Genomic DNA, 17,561 nt, shown 5'->3' on the forward strand with positions numbered 1-17,561 from the left:
CTGAAATATTGAGGTACAGCCACATCAAGAATTCCAAATACGACTTAAACATTCTTGGTAGAACAGGGTGTGGATTATGGATTTCCATGTGTATTTCCGAATGACTGCACAGTACAAACAAAGGGCACAGCTTTTCTTTCGGCAGCACGTGAATGGACTTATTGATGCATGAAAGAAGAAAGCATAAAACCAAAGAATCCTTGTAGTGGGTCATTTCCTCTTCAAATAGTCGCTCATTAAAAGAAGACTTGACATGACACACCTTTTACCAACAACATGCTAGATGGTGTCATTACTCTTGAACAATATTATCCTGTAAAAATTGTCTAAGTAGAACTGGCCTATTGATTCTTGGCAGTGCTGTGGAATACCCGGGTTAGTGATGACTGAGACTGTTCTTTCTGGGAAGCAGAGAGGCTCAGTCATTTCACCACAGTGACACCTAATGGTGGGACTCAATGTGCATATTACCGTTCCCTGAGTAAGCCATGGTCGATCACTGCAATGGCTTGCCTAAGTGGAAGAGAAGGGTGTATTAGCTAAGGGAAACTCCCTGCCTCCAGGTTGTTTTAAATGAAGGCTCAGTCCATGCACCCAATAAAGGCCACTTCCAAATCAGTTGGAAGCCCAAATGGGCAGAAGGGTATTGCTAGGCCACAAAAAAAAAAACCTTCTGTGAAACATTTCTCACATCCTACATTAGAATGATCAGCAGAGAAAACATCACACACAGTTCATAGGGCAGCAACACAGCAGAGGATATAATGTCATTAGCAGTGTTCTAGCCATTATCAATCAATTGGATTGAAAGGGTGGAAGGTCATCCCCGGCACTCTTACAGTTATAACCCTTTGTGCTACCATATTCTCCATCCTAGGGAAGAATTACCAAAGCAAGTACTGAAGAGTAACCTTAGATGTTATAGACTCTTGTCCTTGAAAATTGATCTCCCAATAAATCTTCCAGTCTTTAAGGTGCTATCAACCTTTGTATCACTTTCAGGACTACACACTAATATGGCTGCCCTTCTGGAAGTACTGTCAATAGTACATGGGTTGAGTAGCATGACTATGCAAAGGCCTAGTTGGATATGGTCTGAGCTATCACATTTTCCATCCTGCCCCTCAACTCAAGAGTTAAATTTAGATCGGTTGATCAGATGAGTTGATTCAACTTCTGCTATAACGTACATGCTAGCTACCAGTTCAAGAAATTGGAATTGACCCCTTAAAAGCCTGTCCACTGTGTACCTCTTTGAATTCTATTCCCGTATATGTCTCATTTTCAAGGCACTCCATTGCAGTTCTGTGGGGGCTGAGTTTGCACTAGGTTGCCATGTGTTAAGTGTTTGCATAAAACTTGATCAGGTTTGGTTTAATGTAATCTAATCAGATAAACAGAATATTCAGTTTGATGCCAGTCCAATTGGGAGGAACACAGGGTGATAATCCCCCTAGGAATTCTAAGAATGTTTTGGTTCATTGAACAGATCCCATGATGTGCTGGCTAATAATGATCTTTTAAATCCATCATGAGAAAGCTGCAAAACATACATCTTTTTGCACGTAACAATCCCCCCTTCGGTTGGGGCATTTAACCAGCATTCAATGAGCTAATTTGCACTAATCATTAACTCCCAGTAAATGCACCATTCAGAAAATATTATTACCTAAACAAGAGCCTTTAATGAGGAATGTAGACTTAGAAGCTGGTGTTCACAGTATTATTAGTGGTGAGCATGGACCAGGAACATTTAGCATGTTAATCATCACTATTTTTCAAGCTAGAACCATTCTGGCAGGAGCATTTCAATGTGTGAGCCAGGAGTAGCAGCAGAAAAAGCAGCTAGCGCCCTGAACGTAGGGGGAGGGGCGCTTCAATGATGAGGCCAGCTTGGCGATTCAAGCATACTCCCAGCCAGAGCAACTCATGCAACAAAAACAGTGTGTTTCTCCCTCAGCTCATCTCTACCCCTCACGCTCTCTCGCTTTCCCTTCAGCCTGTTCCCCTCACATGTTCTCTCCCTCTCCTCTAGTCGATCTTCGCACATAAATTCTTCACCCAGCTCATCTCCCTTAAGGTACTTTCTCCCCAGATTCTATCCCCCACACAAAGGGGCCCTCATACTAAGCTGCGTAGGTGCCTACGTGTGCCCAGCATGCGCTAATTGGGAACTACCGCCCATTTACCGCGTGGCCTGGGTGGTAATTTCATTTTTTATGCGCGTCCACTATGCGCGCTGGAAAATATATTTTATTTTCTAGCGCGTGACACTAACTGGGCGGTAATTGGCATTGTACGTGCACTGACCATTACTGCCAAGTTAACGTGTGAGACCTTATTGCTAAGTGAATTGGTGGCGGTAAGGTCTCAGGCCCGAAATGGACAAGTGCCAATTTTCATTTTGCCGCACGTCCATTTTGGGACAAAAAAAGGCCTTTTTTTACAGGCGTGCCGAAAAATGGATCTGTACGCGTGCAAAACACACACCTATACTAGCACAGGCCATTTTTCAGTGCACCTTAGTACAAGGACCCCGTAGTGAGTAATTCTATAAACTAGGCACCCAGATTCCATTATAGAATGCTTGCATCTTATTCAGGCGTGCCCACTTACATTATGTCAACAGCAAGTGTACAAAATATCCGTCCAAAGACAGAGAACTCAGAACGCCCCCACGGAAAAACAACAATATAACACAAAAAATGGGAGGGTGATCAAGGATACCAAAGACTGGAAGATGTATATTGGTAAAAGGAGTTTATTGAAGTGCGAAGTCTTCGCACTTCAATAAACTCCTTTTACCAATATACATCTTCCAGTCTTTGGTATCCTTGGTCACCCACCAATATACATCTTCCAGTCTTTGGTATCCTTGGTCACCCTCCCACTTTTTGTGTTATAACAGCAAGTGTACATGCATGTGCCAACATGCAGCACTTTAGCATGTAACATACAGTATTCTGTAAGTTACACGTGTAAATGTTGGACCCGCCCATGCCCTACCCATGTGCCTTCCCCTGTGCATGCCCCTTTGCACTTATGCCTAGAAGCGAGTTTGCACTAAAGTTATAGAATACCACTTAGCACCCAACTAGCGCACTTCCTGGTGGCCACACATGAAGAGGAAGAAAAATCAAACTGGTCAAAATACCTGCGAGTGCAACTGAAGGTCCATCATCCAGGGTCCAAGGCAAGTGTAACAGTCATGTACACAACTGCTGGTATTCTATAACTGACAAGAACAGAACAAAAAAAAACCTTCGCACAATTCAAACAAGCAAGCAAACCAGGGCGAAGGTGACACAAAAGACGATGTGAAAACAAAACATCCAATGGACTCTGGTAGTTCAAGTCAGATGTTTTAGTCAAAAAGTCCAATGGACTCGACATGAATGGTGTTTCGGCCATAAAGGCCTTCCTCAGGAGTCCCTTCAGTGTAGATGTATTCAACTCTTTATTTATTTATTTATTGCACTTGTATCCCACATTTTCCCACCTATGTGGCTTACAAAGACCTGATATGGCATCGCCATACCAGGGTAGAGAATACAATTGGTGTTACAAAGAAGTCAAGGAAACGAAAGGAGTTGGTCAAGCAGTTGTGGAAAGATACATTCTGATAACGGAGGATAGGTGTTGTGTTTTAGTTAGTTATGAGTTTTCGTGGTAGGCCTTGTTAAAGAGATAGGTTTTCAGAGATTTGCGGAAGTCACTTAGTTCGTTGATCGTTTTCAAGTGAGTTGGAAGTGCATTCCACAGCTGCGTACTCATATAGGAAAAGCTGGTCGCGTGTGTTAGTTTGTATTTTAATCCTTTACAGCTGGGGAAGTGTAGGTTGAGAAAGGTTCGGGAGGATCTTTTAGCATTTCTGGGTGGCAGATCTATAGCACTCTATAGCATTAAAGGTAAACACACCTTATTGCAGTAGTGTCATCACTGGAGCTCTCATAGCCAATATCGCTGCTTCATTGGCCAAAACACCATTCGTGTCAAGTCCATTGGATATTTTGAATACAACTTCTGACTTGAACTACCAGAGTCCATTGGATGTTTTGTTTTCACAGTATTCTATAACTTACACGATCACTTGGTGCATAAATGTAAGTGCCAAGTTACAGAATGAGGGGATACTCTCTCTCGGACCCATCCCAAACTCTATCAACCACCACCAACCTGTTGTACCATTCAGCCTCAACCATCCTTTCTTCAACACCATCCCCTCCAAGCTAACTTTCCCCTAAGACTCTTAACCTTTCTTCCCATTTACCTTCTCTGGAGGTTTGGTGTTGGCATTCTTTCTCGTACAGCTGTTCTATTTTCTTGCAGTACCACAAATTGCCCAGAATCTTGCACCATTCTCACACTACATGGTTCAAATTCACTGAACGCCATGCAGAACAGCTGTTCTGGAAGCAGCACCAGATGCTGGCCATCAGAGAAGGTGGGGGGAGAGTACATACTATGGGGAAAGAGTCAGAGAGCCAGGGCCAGTGGAATATCTTCTTGGTTGGAAAGGCCAAATAAACCAATCTCCAGTCCTGCCCCCAAGCTCTCTAATTGCTGATGCTGTGTTGGCCAAAATATTGGTGGGGCTATAGCCCCCGTGACCCACCCCTTTCTGCTGCCTATGAAGGGAGCTGCTCTTAGGGTCGATGGGAGCCGCCACTGGCTCCCAAGCTTTACATTAAAGAGTGCTGGACCTATCATGAAGCTGTTGGACTGGAACATGAAACACAGTTGCCACTACACATGCATGGACATCGTGATGTCATCCAATTAATTCACTAGGTCACAGAATAGTTGACATCCTTAAAGAAAGGAAAATTAATTTTGTGTGAAAAACCCTTAGAACATAAGAATAGCCATACTGGGTCAGACCAATGGTCCATCTAGACCAGTATCCTGTTTCCAACAGTAGCCAATCCACGTCACAAGTACCTGGCAGAAACCCAAATAGTAGCAACATTCCATGCTACCAATCCCGGAACAAGCAGTCGCTTCCTCCATGACTATCTCAATAGCAGACTATGGACTTTTCCTCCAGGAACTTGTCCAAACCTTTTTTTAAACCTAGATACACTAACCACTGTTACCACATCCTTTGGCAATGAGTTTCAGAGCTTAACTATTCGTTGAGTAAAAAAACATTTCCTCCTGTTTGTTTTAAAAGTATTTCCATATAACTTCATTGAGTGTCCCCTAGTCTTTGTACTTTTTGAAAGAGCAAAAAAAAACGATTAATTTCTACTCATTCTACACCACTCAGGATTTTGTAGACTTCAATCATATCTCCCTTCAGCTGTCTCTTTAACAAGCTGAAGAGCCCTAACCTCTTTAGCCTTTCCTCATATGAGTTCCATTCCCTTTATTTATTTATTTATTTGTTTGTTTGTTTGTTACATTTCTACCCCACATTTTCCCACCTATTTGCAGGCTCAATGTGGCTTACATAGTACAGTACAGGGATAAACAGTGACCTTCCCCACATTTTTATGGAGTTTACCTCCAGGAATTCTCCCAACCATATTTTAATATTGTGTGAACAAATTTGGTCACTGTTCTTTGAACCTTTTCTAATTATTCTGCTATATCTTTTTTGAGATACGGTGACCAGAACTGAATGCAATACTCAAGGTGAGTTCACACCACAGAGTGATACAGAGGCATTATAGTATTCTTGGTCTTATTTACCAGGGCTGGCTTAACCTTTAGACCAGGTGAGGCTGTGGTCCAGGGCACTGGAGCTAAAGGGACACCAATGCCCGAGCCCGTGACGTTACCGGCCACCCATGTTTTTTTAATTCCCCTCCCCCCCTCAACCGCCGGTGGGTTTCTCTTCCTTCCCCTTCCCACCCAGTTTTACCTTTTTCTATTTTCAGTAAAATCTTTGGTACTGCAGCCATGACAGCGGTACTGAAAAGCTGCCTGCAGCCTGCACTGGGTCTTCCATCTAATGGATCAGAGGGAAGGCCTGTGCAGACCACAGGCAGCTTTTCAATACCACTGCTGTAGCTGCAGGACCAAAGATTTTACTGAAAATGGAAAAAGGTAAAACTGTGTGGGAAAGGGAGGGAAGAGAGATCCACCAGCGATCTGGGAGGGGGGGAGAGATGCTGGACCATGTGCCAACGACAGCGGGGGGAAGGAATTAAGAAAACGTGAATGGCCATGGCAGGAGGGACAGAGAACGGGTGGCTATGGGGGAGAAGGGTGGCTCATCAGGGGAGCGGCCGCTCCTCCAAACGGAGTTCCAATGGCAATGGTGCCTACTTTTCACGTGATCGCACATATTTAAAATATGTGCCGGTGCCATCAGCAGTCCGCTGTCCGCTCCCCCGGCACCCTCAACCTGGCTACACTTCTGGGATGGAGAAAGAGAGAACCTTAGGTGGCTGTGGGTGGGGGAGGGAGAGAGGAAATGGGAACCTCAGGTGGTCATGGGGGGGAAGGGAGAGCAAGAACCTAGGATGGCCATGGTGGAGGATGGAGGGAGGGAGAGGGAACCTCAAGTGGCCATGGGGGGAAGGAGAGAGAACCTAGGGTGGTCATGGGGGGAGGGGGAGAGAACCTGGGGTGGCTGTAGGAGGAGGGAGAATCTAGGGTGGCCAAGGGGGGGAGAGGGTAAGAGATCTTGGGGTGGCCGTGGGGAGAGGGAGAACCTGGGGTGGCTGTAAGAGGAGAGAGAACCTAGGGTGGTCATGGGGGGAGGGGGAGAGATCTTGTGTTGGCCGTGGGGGGAGGAGAACCTGGGGTGGCCGTGGGGGACGGAGATAGCATGGAATCATGGAAGCTGCTGTTTGGGGGTTGGGCGAGGGAGAAATTGTGAAAATTGCTGTGGTAGGGGGCAGGGCAGGGAGTGGGACAGATGGGAGGCAGGGCATGTTGCGGGGTGCAAAAACAAAAGTTGGTCCAGTACACCACAACCTCTTGAACCAGCCTTGTTATTTACCATCGCTTTCTTAATAATTCCTAGCATCCTGTTTGCCTTTTTGGCTGCCGCCACACACTGGGCATAAGATTTCGGCATATTGTCTACAATGACACCGAGATCTTTTTCTTGGGTGCTGCCTCCCAAGATGAATCCTAGCATCAGGTAATTATGATTCGGACTATCCTTCGCAATGTGCATCATCTTGCGTTTGTCTAAATTAAATTTCATGTGTCATTTGGATGCCCAGTCTTCCACTTTCCTAAGGTCTTCCTGCAATTCTTCATAATCTGCATGTGTTTTAACAACTTTGAATAGTTTTGTGTCATCTGCAAATTTAATCACCTCACTTATTCCGATTTTCAGATCATTTATAAATATATATTAAATAGCACCGGTTCCAGTACAGATCCCTGTGGCACTCCACTGTTCACCCTCCTTCATTGAGAAAAATTGCCATTTAACCCTACCCTCTGTATCTCAAAACCAGATCAGTCACAACTGTAAGAATTTACTCATAAAAATTCTTCCTCAAAACATCATCTATCAGAGAATGAAGGAAACAGGATCCATCGCCATGTAACAGTTCAAAGGAGTAACAAGAAAGCCAGAGATTGACTGAGACCTATGTTGGTGGGGTCTAAGCCCTCATCTGTCACTATATTATATGTCGATGTAAACACAGAAGAACACCAGTCTTCGCACTCTCAAAATCACGATGTTTAAAAAGTCCAAATTTATTGTGTAGCTCAAAACAGTGACATGGCTACATGGGGCCAGGGGGGCCTGGGCCCTTGTAGATTTGGCCCTGGACCCCCCTGCCGATGACCCTCTCGACCCCTCCTCCCGCCACCAACCCGCCGTCACCATCGCCTGCCTTTGCTGGCGGGGGACCCCAACCCCCGCCAGCCGAGGTCCTCTTCTTCCCGCAAAAGGCTTCCTTCTGTTTCTGACGTCCTGCACGTACAACGTGCAGGATGTCAGAAACAGAAGGAAGCCTTGCGCGGGAAGAAGAGGACCTCGGCTGGCGGGGGTTGGGGTCCCCCGCCAGCAAAGGTAGGCGACGGCAGGTTGGCGGCGGGAGGGGGGTCAAGAGGGTCATCAGCGGGGGGGGGCAAAGTTGGTGGTGGCGGCGGCGGCAATGGCGGGGGGTGTCAGCAATGGCGGGGGGGGTCGGCATCGCCGGGGAGGCTAAAATGTGCCCCCTCACCTCGGGCTCTGGACCCCCCTCCCGCCGAAGTCTGGCTATGCCCCTCAAAAGACTCCAAAAGTTCAGATCAATTATGTCTTTTGAGCTACATAAGTGATCTAAGCTTTTCGAGTCTTTTGAGCTACACAATAAATTTGGACTTTTTAAACGTCGTCTAAAGTCCATATTCTTGTGTCGTCTTTGCTGTGTTTGTTGTGACTATATTATGTGTTTCTTAAGTCATATGGGGGTAGATTCGATATATGTTGGCGAAGTTAGGTGCCAGGATGATGTGAGCTAAGCATGTAGAACTGTCTTTATAGATTACTAGTGTAAGTCATTCTTGCGCTGAACTTTAGACGTGAAGATTTACGCCTGCCGAAAAAGCTGGTGTAAATGCTCACCCCTAACTATCGTCAGGCGTGGAAATGGAAGTGTTCAATAACTCTGCGCCTAAATCCCAGGAATGCCCATGACCCACTCGTGCCACACCCCATTTGGAGTTGACAAGAGATGAATTAAGTGGGCGCAGAGCAGATATGCGTGCAACCAGTAATTAGTGTCAATTCGTGCATGTTAAGGCCAATTACTGATTGCCAATAAAGAAGTTCTTCTACTAAGGCACGCTGAAAAATGGCCTGCACTGGTGTAGGCACGTGTATTGGATGGGTGCAGGTCCATTTTTTTAGGGCACCTGCAAAAAAGGCCTTTTTGGGGGGCCGAAAATGGATGGGCAGCAAAATTTAAATCGGCGCGCAAACATTTCGGGCCTGAGACCTTACCACCACCCACTGACTTGGCGGTAAGGTCTCGCTTGTTAACCGGGTGGTAATCGTCAGCGTGCTGCCGATTACCACCCAGTAAGCGCCACGCGGTAGAAAACAGAAATAATTTTCTGCCGCACATTTTGGACACACGTAAAAATTAGAATTACCGCCCAGGGTAGCCAGGCGGTAGTTCTTATTTGATGCACGCTGTACATACATAGGCGCCACGCGCCTTAGTAAAAGGGCCAATTACTTTACTCACTTATCTGTGATCCACACCCAAAATTGCACATCTAACTTTGGGCAACATTTTCAGACTTTGGGGGATGGTATTAGAAGAGAGTAGTGACCTTGTGTTTTCCAGAAAATTCCTTCACCCGTGCACAAAATAAGCACAACTCCTTTGGATACTCTTACACAGAAAATGGCAACCCTACTTTTATTAATTTATTTATTTTTGTTACATTTGTACCCCATGCTTTCCCACTCATGGCAGGCTCAATGCGGCTTATGTGGGGCAATGGAGGGTTAAGTGACTTGCCCAGAGTCACAAGGAGCTGCCTGTGCCTGAAGTGGGAATCGAACTCAGTTCCTCAGGACCAAAGTCCACCACCCTAACCACTAGGCCACTCCTAAGGACATGCAAAAGGCAACATCGTCATGTCACACATGTTCTCCAGAGCGTGCAGATTTGGCTCAGGCTTAAGTGGGACAATATTTGCTTGAAAGGAGTTGAAAATGGTACAAATGTGGTAGATCTATTGCATTTAGCTGGTTTTTAAATAAAAGCAAAGGGGGGGAGGGCACATGGAGATGGGGCGATAGACATCTGTTAATGTAGAGAGAGGGTATCACATTTGGAAAAGGTTGCTGGCTTTCTGCCTTCTTCACCCATTTTCTCACTAGATTCCATGCCACCAAATTTCACAGATATGTGCATAAGGTACCCCCCCATTTTTAAGGATCCTGTCCACCTCCATCCATCTTTCCTACCTCCCACACACATATTTCCCCATATATAATAAATACTACTATTGAAATCAAGAACAGAACCCAAAAGTCTCTTTGGACTCCCTAGATGTAAAGAGTAATCACCGCAATGGCAAAAACGGATAAATAGATCGATGGAACTCAGTTCTATGGGATTGTGTAAACAGGGCCAGTGTTAAATACGTTAGGTCCAAGGCTGAACCGTAGTAGGGGGGGGTCCACTGATCACCACAGCAGGTTCTATCTTGTCCAGCTTTAGGGGGGGTTTGAGGCTCCCATTGGCATGGGGGCCTAGGGCAATCGCCCCGTTTGCCCTCCCCTCCCCCCATAACACCGGCCCTGTATGAAAACAGCTGAGTAACTGAAAGCCATAACATTTCTGATGCTGTAAAAGCAGAATTAGTGGGGACAATTCAGCTCCATTCCGCGTGGCTTTATTTTTAATTTGCAACTCCAAATTTTAGGCCAACCAGGACATTACATTAGTGAAGCTCCATTAAAAGGTCCCAGCTGTCACTTCTTTAAAAAGATATTCCTGTCATTTATTCATGGTGCGAGACACCATCCAGAAACTGCCTGAAATCACAGTTTCCTTCAGCAAACTGGACACTGGTTTAGATTTTTAGTTTGATACTGTCGTTACGGTGGAATCCTACAGGAACAAAGCGGGAGCCTGTTAAGCTGATACCGTATTAAATAGACGGAAACAAGCATTTCAGTACACAGTGCATCTCTACATTTTTACTCTGAGAGTTCAGTGAGGTTTGGGGGAAAGAAGCAGATGCAGTATCACTACCAGACTTCTCTGGCCTTCCTAATAAAATGTTAGATTTATGAAATCAGAAGTCATTCATTTAATAAAATGGTCAGAGGATGCCCCCCGAATCTTTTGTGCTTCTGAGTCCTTCAGCCTAAGGGCCGCCTATCATTCAGAAAAGCACTGTTCCTGGTGGCCACAAATAAAGGGGAAGAAAAAAAAGCTGTATTGGCCAAAATACCTGTGAACGGAACTGAAGCTTCGTCTATCACCCAAAGTCCAAAAAGCGAGCTTAGTAACTATCTCAGAGGTGTGTGTTTAAAATTCAGGGGCATAGCCAGACAACACATTTTGGGTGGGCCTAGGCAAGAAGTGGGTGGGCACCCAGTGTTCTCCCCTTCACCCACCACCAAAAGAACATCTCAGCTGGCGGGAAAACGCTTCTTTCCACCTTAGCAGTGTGCAGCAGGCACGCGCCGAAAACTGAACATGCGCAGGTGCCGGTATCCTGGAGAATAGCGTTTTCATTACCAGCAGGGGGAAGTCTTCTGCTGGCGGAGCTTGGGATCCCCACCTGCTACTGCTAATACGTGTGCTGCTGTTGGGTGGGCCCTGGCCCACTCAGGCCCACCTGTGGCTATGCCACTGGTTTAAATCTTGGAAGATTTAAACACACACAAAGCAAATCTTGTTTTCAACCTTTGTGGAGGGTTTGTTTGTTTGTTTGTTTGATCTCAAATGTTTGGGCCCTTTAAGGTGTCACCAGAAGCCCCTCGTGCAGAACGTTTTCATATCAGTCATGCTACCTTAACAAGCATTCGTCATGGGGGGGGGGGGGGGAAATATGTCCATGAAAAGGGAAGGATTCCAGTGCTATTTATGTGAGAAATTGTCACTTTTAAAAAAGACAACACGCTCAGCCGGTGCAGCCACAGATTGGGCTGCCGTGGCTTCCAGCTGCAGTAAAATGGACAGGCAGAAAGTTCCCACAGCTCAGACCTAGGCTAAGAACCTTGCAAGCTTGCATTTAGGGATTAACCAAAGTTCACCTACTGTCACCTTCTCCTTAAAAGGAACCCTAAAATTCTCCAACTTATCACAAGGTTTTTAGCATGTTTTCCAGATGCTTTAAATATGCTGTCAGTGGGTGGAAAAGCGCTTGCTGGAGTGTTCTGGATGGAGCACACTCAGACCCTACACAAGCACCCCTCCAGTGTATGAGCTCCCCTCCCTCTCAATAATAAATATACGAGCTAGAAATACATATTTTTAAAAGATCAGTAACATTTACAGATACTCCCGCATAACCATTCTTCCATTCACCCTGCACCTTTTGAAATTTTCCAGAGGGGTGACTGTGTTAGTCTGTAGCAAAAAGATGCTGAGGGCACTTTATAGACCTCCAGAGCTTATATACCTTAATTAATCTTGCTATAAGGTGCCACCAAACTCTGCATCCCATTGGAAAATATTAAATTGCACGGTGGAACTCCAGAGAGCCTCTGGAGACCGATGCTGGGACCATAAGCACTGAGAGTTCCTGCAATGTTCAAACGCAAGTGAAAATGCAGAACGCAGACAGGATGACCTGATAAATTGTGACCCCCCAGATCTCTTTTTTTAAAAAATGACTCCCATTGTGTAAACATATCAAATCAATACATTCGAAATATTGTATGTGTAACGTGTAGTAGGCTATTCAAAAAAGATTATTTCTCTTAGGCACAGAAACGGGAAAAAGGTTATGTCTGTGTTCTTTCTCTATTCAGGGTGTATGGGGGGGGGGGGGGGAGGAGGGAGAAAGTTAGTACAGAACACATTTTAATGATGCAATGACTGTTAAATAACATTAGAAGGTATTAGATTTAACCCTGTAAAAGCTGAAGCACTCTGTAGCATTCTTTTCAGTCCCAAAAAGCTTTCCCTCGGTGTCGATGGAAACCTTAAACCAAATTTTAAATCATTTTAGTTACTATGATAACAAGGAAACAAATATTCATACAACATGCACTTTATCAGACCAGGAGACCTACCGGTTGTTAGTATTAAAAATGATATTCTGCTCTGTACCCACCTACTTTCGTGTCACAGAAAAACAGTGAGATGGTTAAAATGATGACCGAAAGCCCTGTATTCTTTCGTAGTAAAATATATTTAGCATTCATATCTTTCAAAGCTCAGTGCCTTACAAAAATTAAGACATACAGATCATAGGGGTGACATGACATGAATGTAGTATTTGTTGAATAATAAAGAGAATGAAAGAGTCAGTATAACACTATCGTTCCAAAACGCTCTCCCTTATGGTAAGCGAAAAGTACTTTCTCGAGTTATAAAAATACTTGTGGATTGATTGATTTATAGAAGTGGAAGACCACTCCGTCCCCCCCCCCCCGCCATTACCGCCACCGCCGCCACCACCAACTTTGCCCCCCCCCCCTGCTGATGACCCTCTCGACCCCCCCCTCCCGCCGCCAACCTGCCGTTGCCTACCTTTGCTGGCGGGGGACCCCAACCCCCGCCAGCCGAGGTCCTCTTCTTCCCGCAAAAGGCTTTCAAAAAAAAAAAGTCTTTTGACCCTTTCTTGTTTTTTATCACGTCTAAGTTTGCTGCTCCAGTGAAATTGAATACAAGTGGAGTTTTAATCATTTCTTTTTGAAAGGGTTTTTTACGCCTGTGATGTTAAGTCCTTTCCACCCTGTAAGCCCTCTGGAGGTGAGAATACTGAGGCTTTTGCCCTTTCGGGATTTTTTATACAAGTGTTTTTATAAGTTTAGAAAGTACTTTTGGCTTACCTTATGGGAAAGTGAATGAGTGTAGTATTTTACAAGTGTGCTTACTTTTAGTCACACATCATTCCCCAAAATGCCTTCGGGGCCAGACTGGCTTAGAAAACCCGAACAAAAAAGACATTTCATTTCATGTGTGTCCTAATATTCAAGTGTCCATGTCCGAACCCCCGTGCCCAGACTTGCAAAAGATCCAGCGGCTCGGCAGCTGTTGAGGCGGCTCCCACATCTGGAGAGAGCTATCACACCATCCTTTTTCTGTCCACCTTGCACAGGATCTTTTTGAAGGATCGCCTAAAGTCGTGGTTGAAAATGGTGTAGATGACCGGGTTCAGGCAGCTGTTGCAATAGCCGAACCAGAAGAAGAACTTAAACAGAGTATCAGGTACGCAGTTCTGACATACCACACTGAGTGTGTAAGTGAAGAAGAAGGGGAACCAGCAGATGACAAAGACACCGATCACCACGGCCAGCACGAAGGTGAAGCGCTTCTCCCGGTTCTGCCGCCCCCTCCAGCGGGAGCCCTTGGCCGCCCGGTCCTCCCTCTGTTGTGGCGAGCTGTCCCCGGGCTTGATCTGGCTCAGTTTGGTCTTGCTCTTAATTCGGGGGGGCCTTTCAGCTTTCTTCTTGCCCCCCGTGTTATCGGGACGATCGGATGAGGAGGACTCTTCCATATCGATGCCATTGGCCTCCGGGTCTCTCTCCTGGCCCCCCGAGCCCCCGGCTTGCTCACCGTTGGGCTGGGCCGGCAAGTCCTTGTCCGGGAAGCCATTCTGCCTCTTGTCCGACTCACCCTTGCTCCTCTTGCTGGGGGGGATTCGGGTCCTTCTCTTGGCGATCTGATAGATCCGGATGTAGACTAGGATCATAATGATGCAAGGGGCAAAGAAGGAGCCGATGCAGGAGGAGATGACGTACCACTTTTCATCATTGATTTTGCATAGGGGTTCCTCCTGCTTGCCACTCTCTTTCTCGATGGAAATCAAAGGGGGGAAGGATATGACAGCAGAAATCACCCAGACAATAAAGATGATACATTTGATCCTGCGGGGGGTGCGCTTCAGGTTGTACTCAATAGCTTGGGTGATGGACCAGTACCTGTCCAAGCTGATGGCGCACAGGTGCACGATGGACGAGGTGCAGAAGAGCACGTCCAGGGCTAAATAGATCTCACACCAAACTTTGCCAAAGTACCAATAGCCCATGAGCTCATTGGCCAAAGAGAAAGGGATGACCAAGGTGGCCACTAGAATGTCTGCGGAGGCCAGGGAGACCAAAAACAAGTTCTGGGGGGCCTTGAGGGCTCGGCTGGTCAACACCGCGATGATAACCAGGACGTTGCCGAACACCGTGAAGAGCATGAGGAGCCCCACCAGGGTGATGAGGGCTAGGGTGGTGTGAATGGAGTAGGCAGGGCCCTTCTCACCGGCCTCAGTCCCATTGAGGGTCCCATTGTAGCAGTCCTGCTGGCACTCCATGGAAGAGAAGCCCCCCCTTTCTGCTAACGGATTCTCCAGGTTAAACATGAAACAGGGAGGGGCACAGCCTTGGGCTCGCTTTGGCAAGCTCTCCTGTGTCTTAGCATTTATTCAGCCCCAGCTTCGGGACTTGCCAGCTGTTCGTTTGATCTGCTCCGGTTTAAGGAAAGCTGCAGTCTCTGGCACCCATGCCCTTCAGCCTTGGGCAGCCCCCGTTGCCCCTTCTCCTAACTGTGTGCCATAAGCAACTCTGGTCTAGGAAGTTAAGGTTAGTTCCTGCCAGATCGAGAAAGGGTCCCTGAAAGAGGCATGGTGAGAAAGTCCTCCCGATCCTATCCGCCCAATGGTCTTCCACTTAGGTTTATTATTATTTTGCTTTGCTTATTGTAACACGAACGTTTCAACTAGAATGAAAAGTTTATCATCTTACCTTTGAAGAAAACAAAAAATCCCAAAGCTGTCATGTTTACCCTGGGGCGGAGGCAAAATTCTTCTTTACCGTGTGATGGAGGAAGGTTTGTCTCCTTTTGCTTTTTGGGCCACAAAACAAATCCGACAGGTGCCCCTTTCTCTCTTGCAGTAGCTGAGTGAAAACTGACTGTGAACAGCCCGCCTGCAAACCTTTTCCAAAGGTCTGTCCTTCGCTCCACTGGGACAACTTCCAAGATCGCCAGCCGCAGTTCGCAAGCTCTCAGTTCGGGTGGGGGGGGGGGAGGAGAAGGGTGGTGGGGGGGCTTCTCTGTTCCTCTTTGTTGATGATTGTGGGTTCTCCAGGTTGGTTTTGGGGCGATCGCTTGACGAGTAAAGAACCTTGAGCAGCCTTCAGGAGCGATCGCCCGTGGAAAAGGGACCGATCGATGCTGGATCTGCAGCAACTGACCGGCCTCCCTGGCTCCAGCCTCGGTTTTTATAGCGCCAAGATCAAGCCGACGTTCTAACGTCAGCCCCCACGTGGGAAAGAGCTTGATTTCAAACACCCCCCCCCCCCCCCATACAATATACACTTCTTCCTGCTACGAGTTCCAAAATCTCTCCCTTACCTCTCCACAAGGAGATCGGGGAGAAAAGCCCCCTCCCCACCCCTAGGAAGTGTCTGGGGACCCTCAGGAGCTGCAAAGCTCCACCTGCCAGAGCCGGAACAATTATATCCCGACAATGACCAAAGAGCAGCCCCTGGAGAGGCAGCAGCCTTACCTAAAGACCAAGCAAATGAGCCAACAGTCCGGGAGGGAGGGGGGGGACTATTAGGCACCTAGATTCTGCAGGGGGAAGACGACATTTCCTGCTGATGTTGCAATGACTAAGTGAGAGATATGTGTTTTTGTTTGCAAAGGTGTGTGATTATTTTGTGTAGGGTATGGCATACAACGCTAAAGGTCTGTCTGCTGCATAATTGCACCTCGATGTGGATGGTGGGGGGGGGGGGCATAACTGGCATCGGAAGGGCATTAAAAAGGGAGGACGTTGCTGAAGATCGCAGGTATCTCCTGTCCTAATCCAGTCGGGGGCGTGTTGGCGACTTACGGTGGTCAAACTGAATGGACGGCGCTGAAATTGAGCCCGGGGGGGAGGGAGGTCCAGGTGTGGCAGAGCCCAGAGCCTTCCCCAGGGCTGTTTGCCATCCAGGGGAGAGAAATGCAGAGTCCGATCCGCTGTGCTACCTCCCCAGGAGGGGGAGAATAACATTCACGATCGGGATGGAAATGTCCACCAAGTAGATGCATGAAGGGACTTCGCTGTTAAACTGCTGCCTACAAATTGCAACCTCCGTGTTAGCCTTATCAACCATGTAAGCCCGAAAAGAGTTAATTAAGCCAGGTTTAAGGGCCAAAGAAGGGGACGAGCTCCGAGCAATGATCTCTCAATGTCTTACCTGCCCCGACTGCGGTTTTGGGGGATCTCAGATCGCTTTCCTTGGGACATGGGATCATCTTATTTTCTTTTATTTCTATTTATTACCTTGGGACTGTGGAGATTTCGGGGGAGGGGGGGGGGGTCGCGGAGAATAATTTGGCTCTTTTCGTGTTACTTTGGTGCATGAACTTGGTTACGGAAAAGACTTGCCTGGAACCAGTCACTTTGCAGCACCAAGGACAGAGCGAGGGCGCAGTGACACCTACTGGCCTCGGGGGAACACGGCAACCGTTTGCTCAAGGCACTGATTTAATTTCTTGTTACTCCGAGCCTCGATTTTGATATCTTAATGATACCATTATAAAAAATAATATCAGACAGCAATAAATTATGCATTTCAAAGTATTTGCGTCAATGCTTGAAATAAAAAGAAAGTTGGAAGAACTCCTGAACCCTCGGTGTGGATCGACCAAATGAACTAGGCAAGGTGTGCCGGGAGTCTTTTTACACTTATTACAGTAATCATAAAAGCAGAATTAACTTGATTTTATAACAAGAGCCTATGTAAGAGTCCAAAAAGGGCCTGATTTATAACGACAACTTAGAGGGGCGTAGCCAGACAACAGATTTTGGGTGGGCCTAGGCAAGAATTGGGTAGGCACCAAGTGTTCTACCCTCCCCCCCCCCCCAAAAAAAAATGTATCTCAGCTGGTGGGACAACGCTTCTTTCCACCTTGGCAGCAGGAATGCACTGAAAACTGAAAACTGAGCATGCACAGGTGCCGGTGTCATGGAGAGTAGCGTTT

General features: G+C 46.7%; 1 protein-coding gene across 1 annotated transcript; it reads right to left on the reverse strand.

Moving 5' to 3' along the window:
• Window positions 1–13,156: 13,156 nt before the first annotated feature.
• Window positions 13,157–15,605, reverse strand: ADRA2A (adrenoceptor alpha 2A). The gene has a single exon (XM_030202755.1). The coding sequence runs from the start codon at window positions 14,947–14,949 to the stop codon at window positions 13,666–13,668; it is 1,284 nt and encodes a 427-aa protein (XP_030058615.1). The 5' UTR covers window positions 14,950–15,605; the 3' UTR covers window positions 13,157–13,665.
• Window positions 15,606–17,561: the final 1,956 nt, after the last annotated feature.

This window comes from Microcaecilia unicolor, chromosome 5 (genome assembly GCF_901765095.1).
Source record: "Microcaecilia unicolor chromosome 5, aMicUni1.1, whole genome shotgun sequence".
NCBI classification, from domain to species: domain Eukaryota; kingdom Metazoa; phylum Chordata; class Amphibia; order Gymnophiona; family Siphonopidae; genus Microcaecilia; species Microcaecilia unicolor.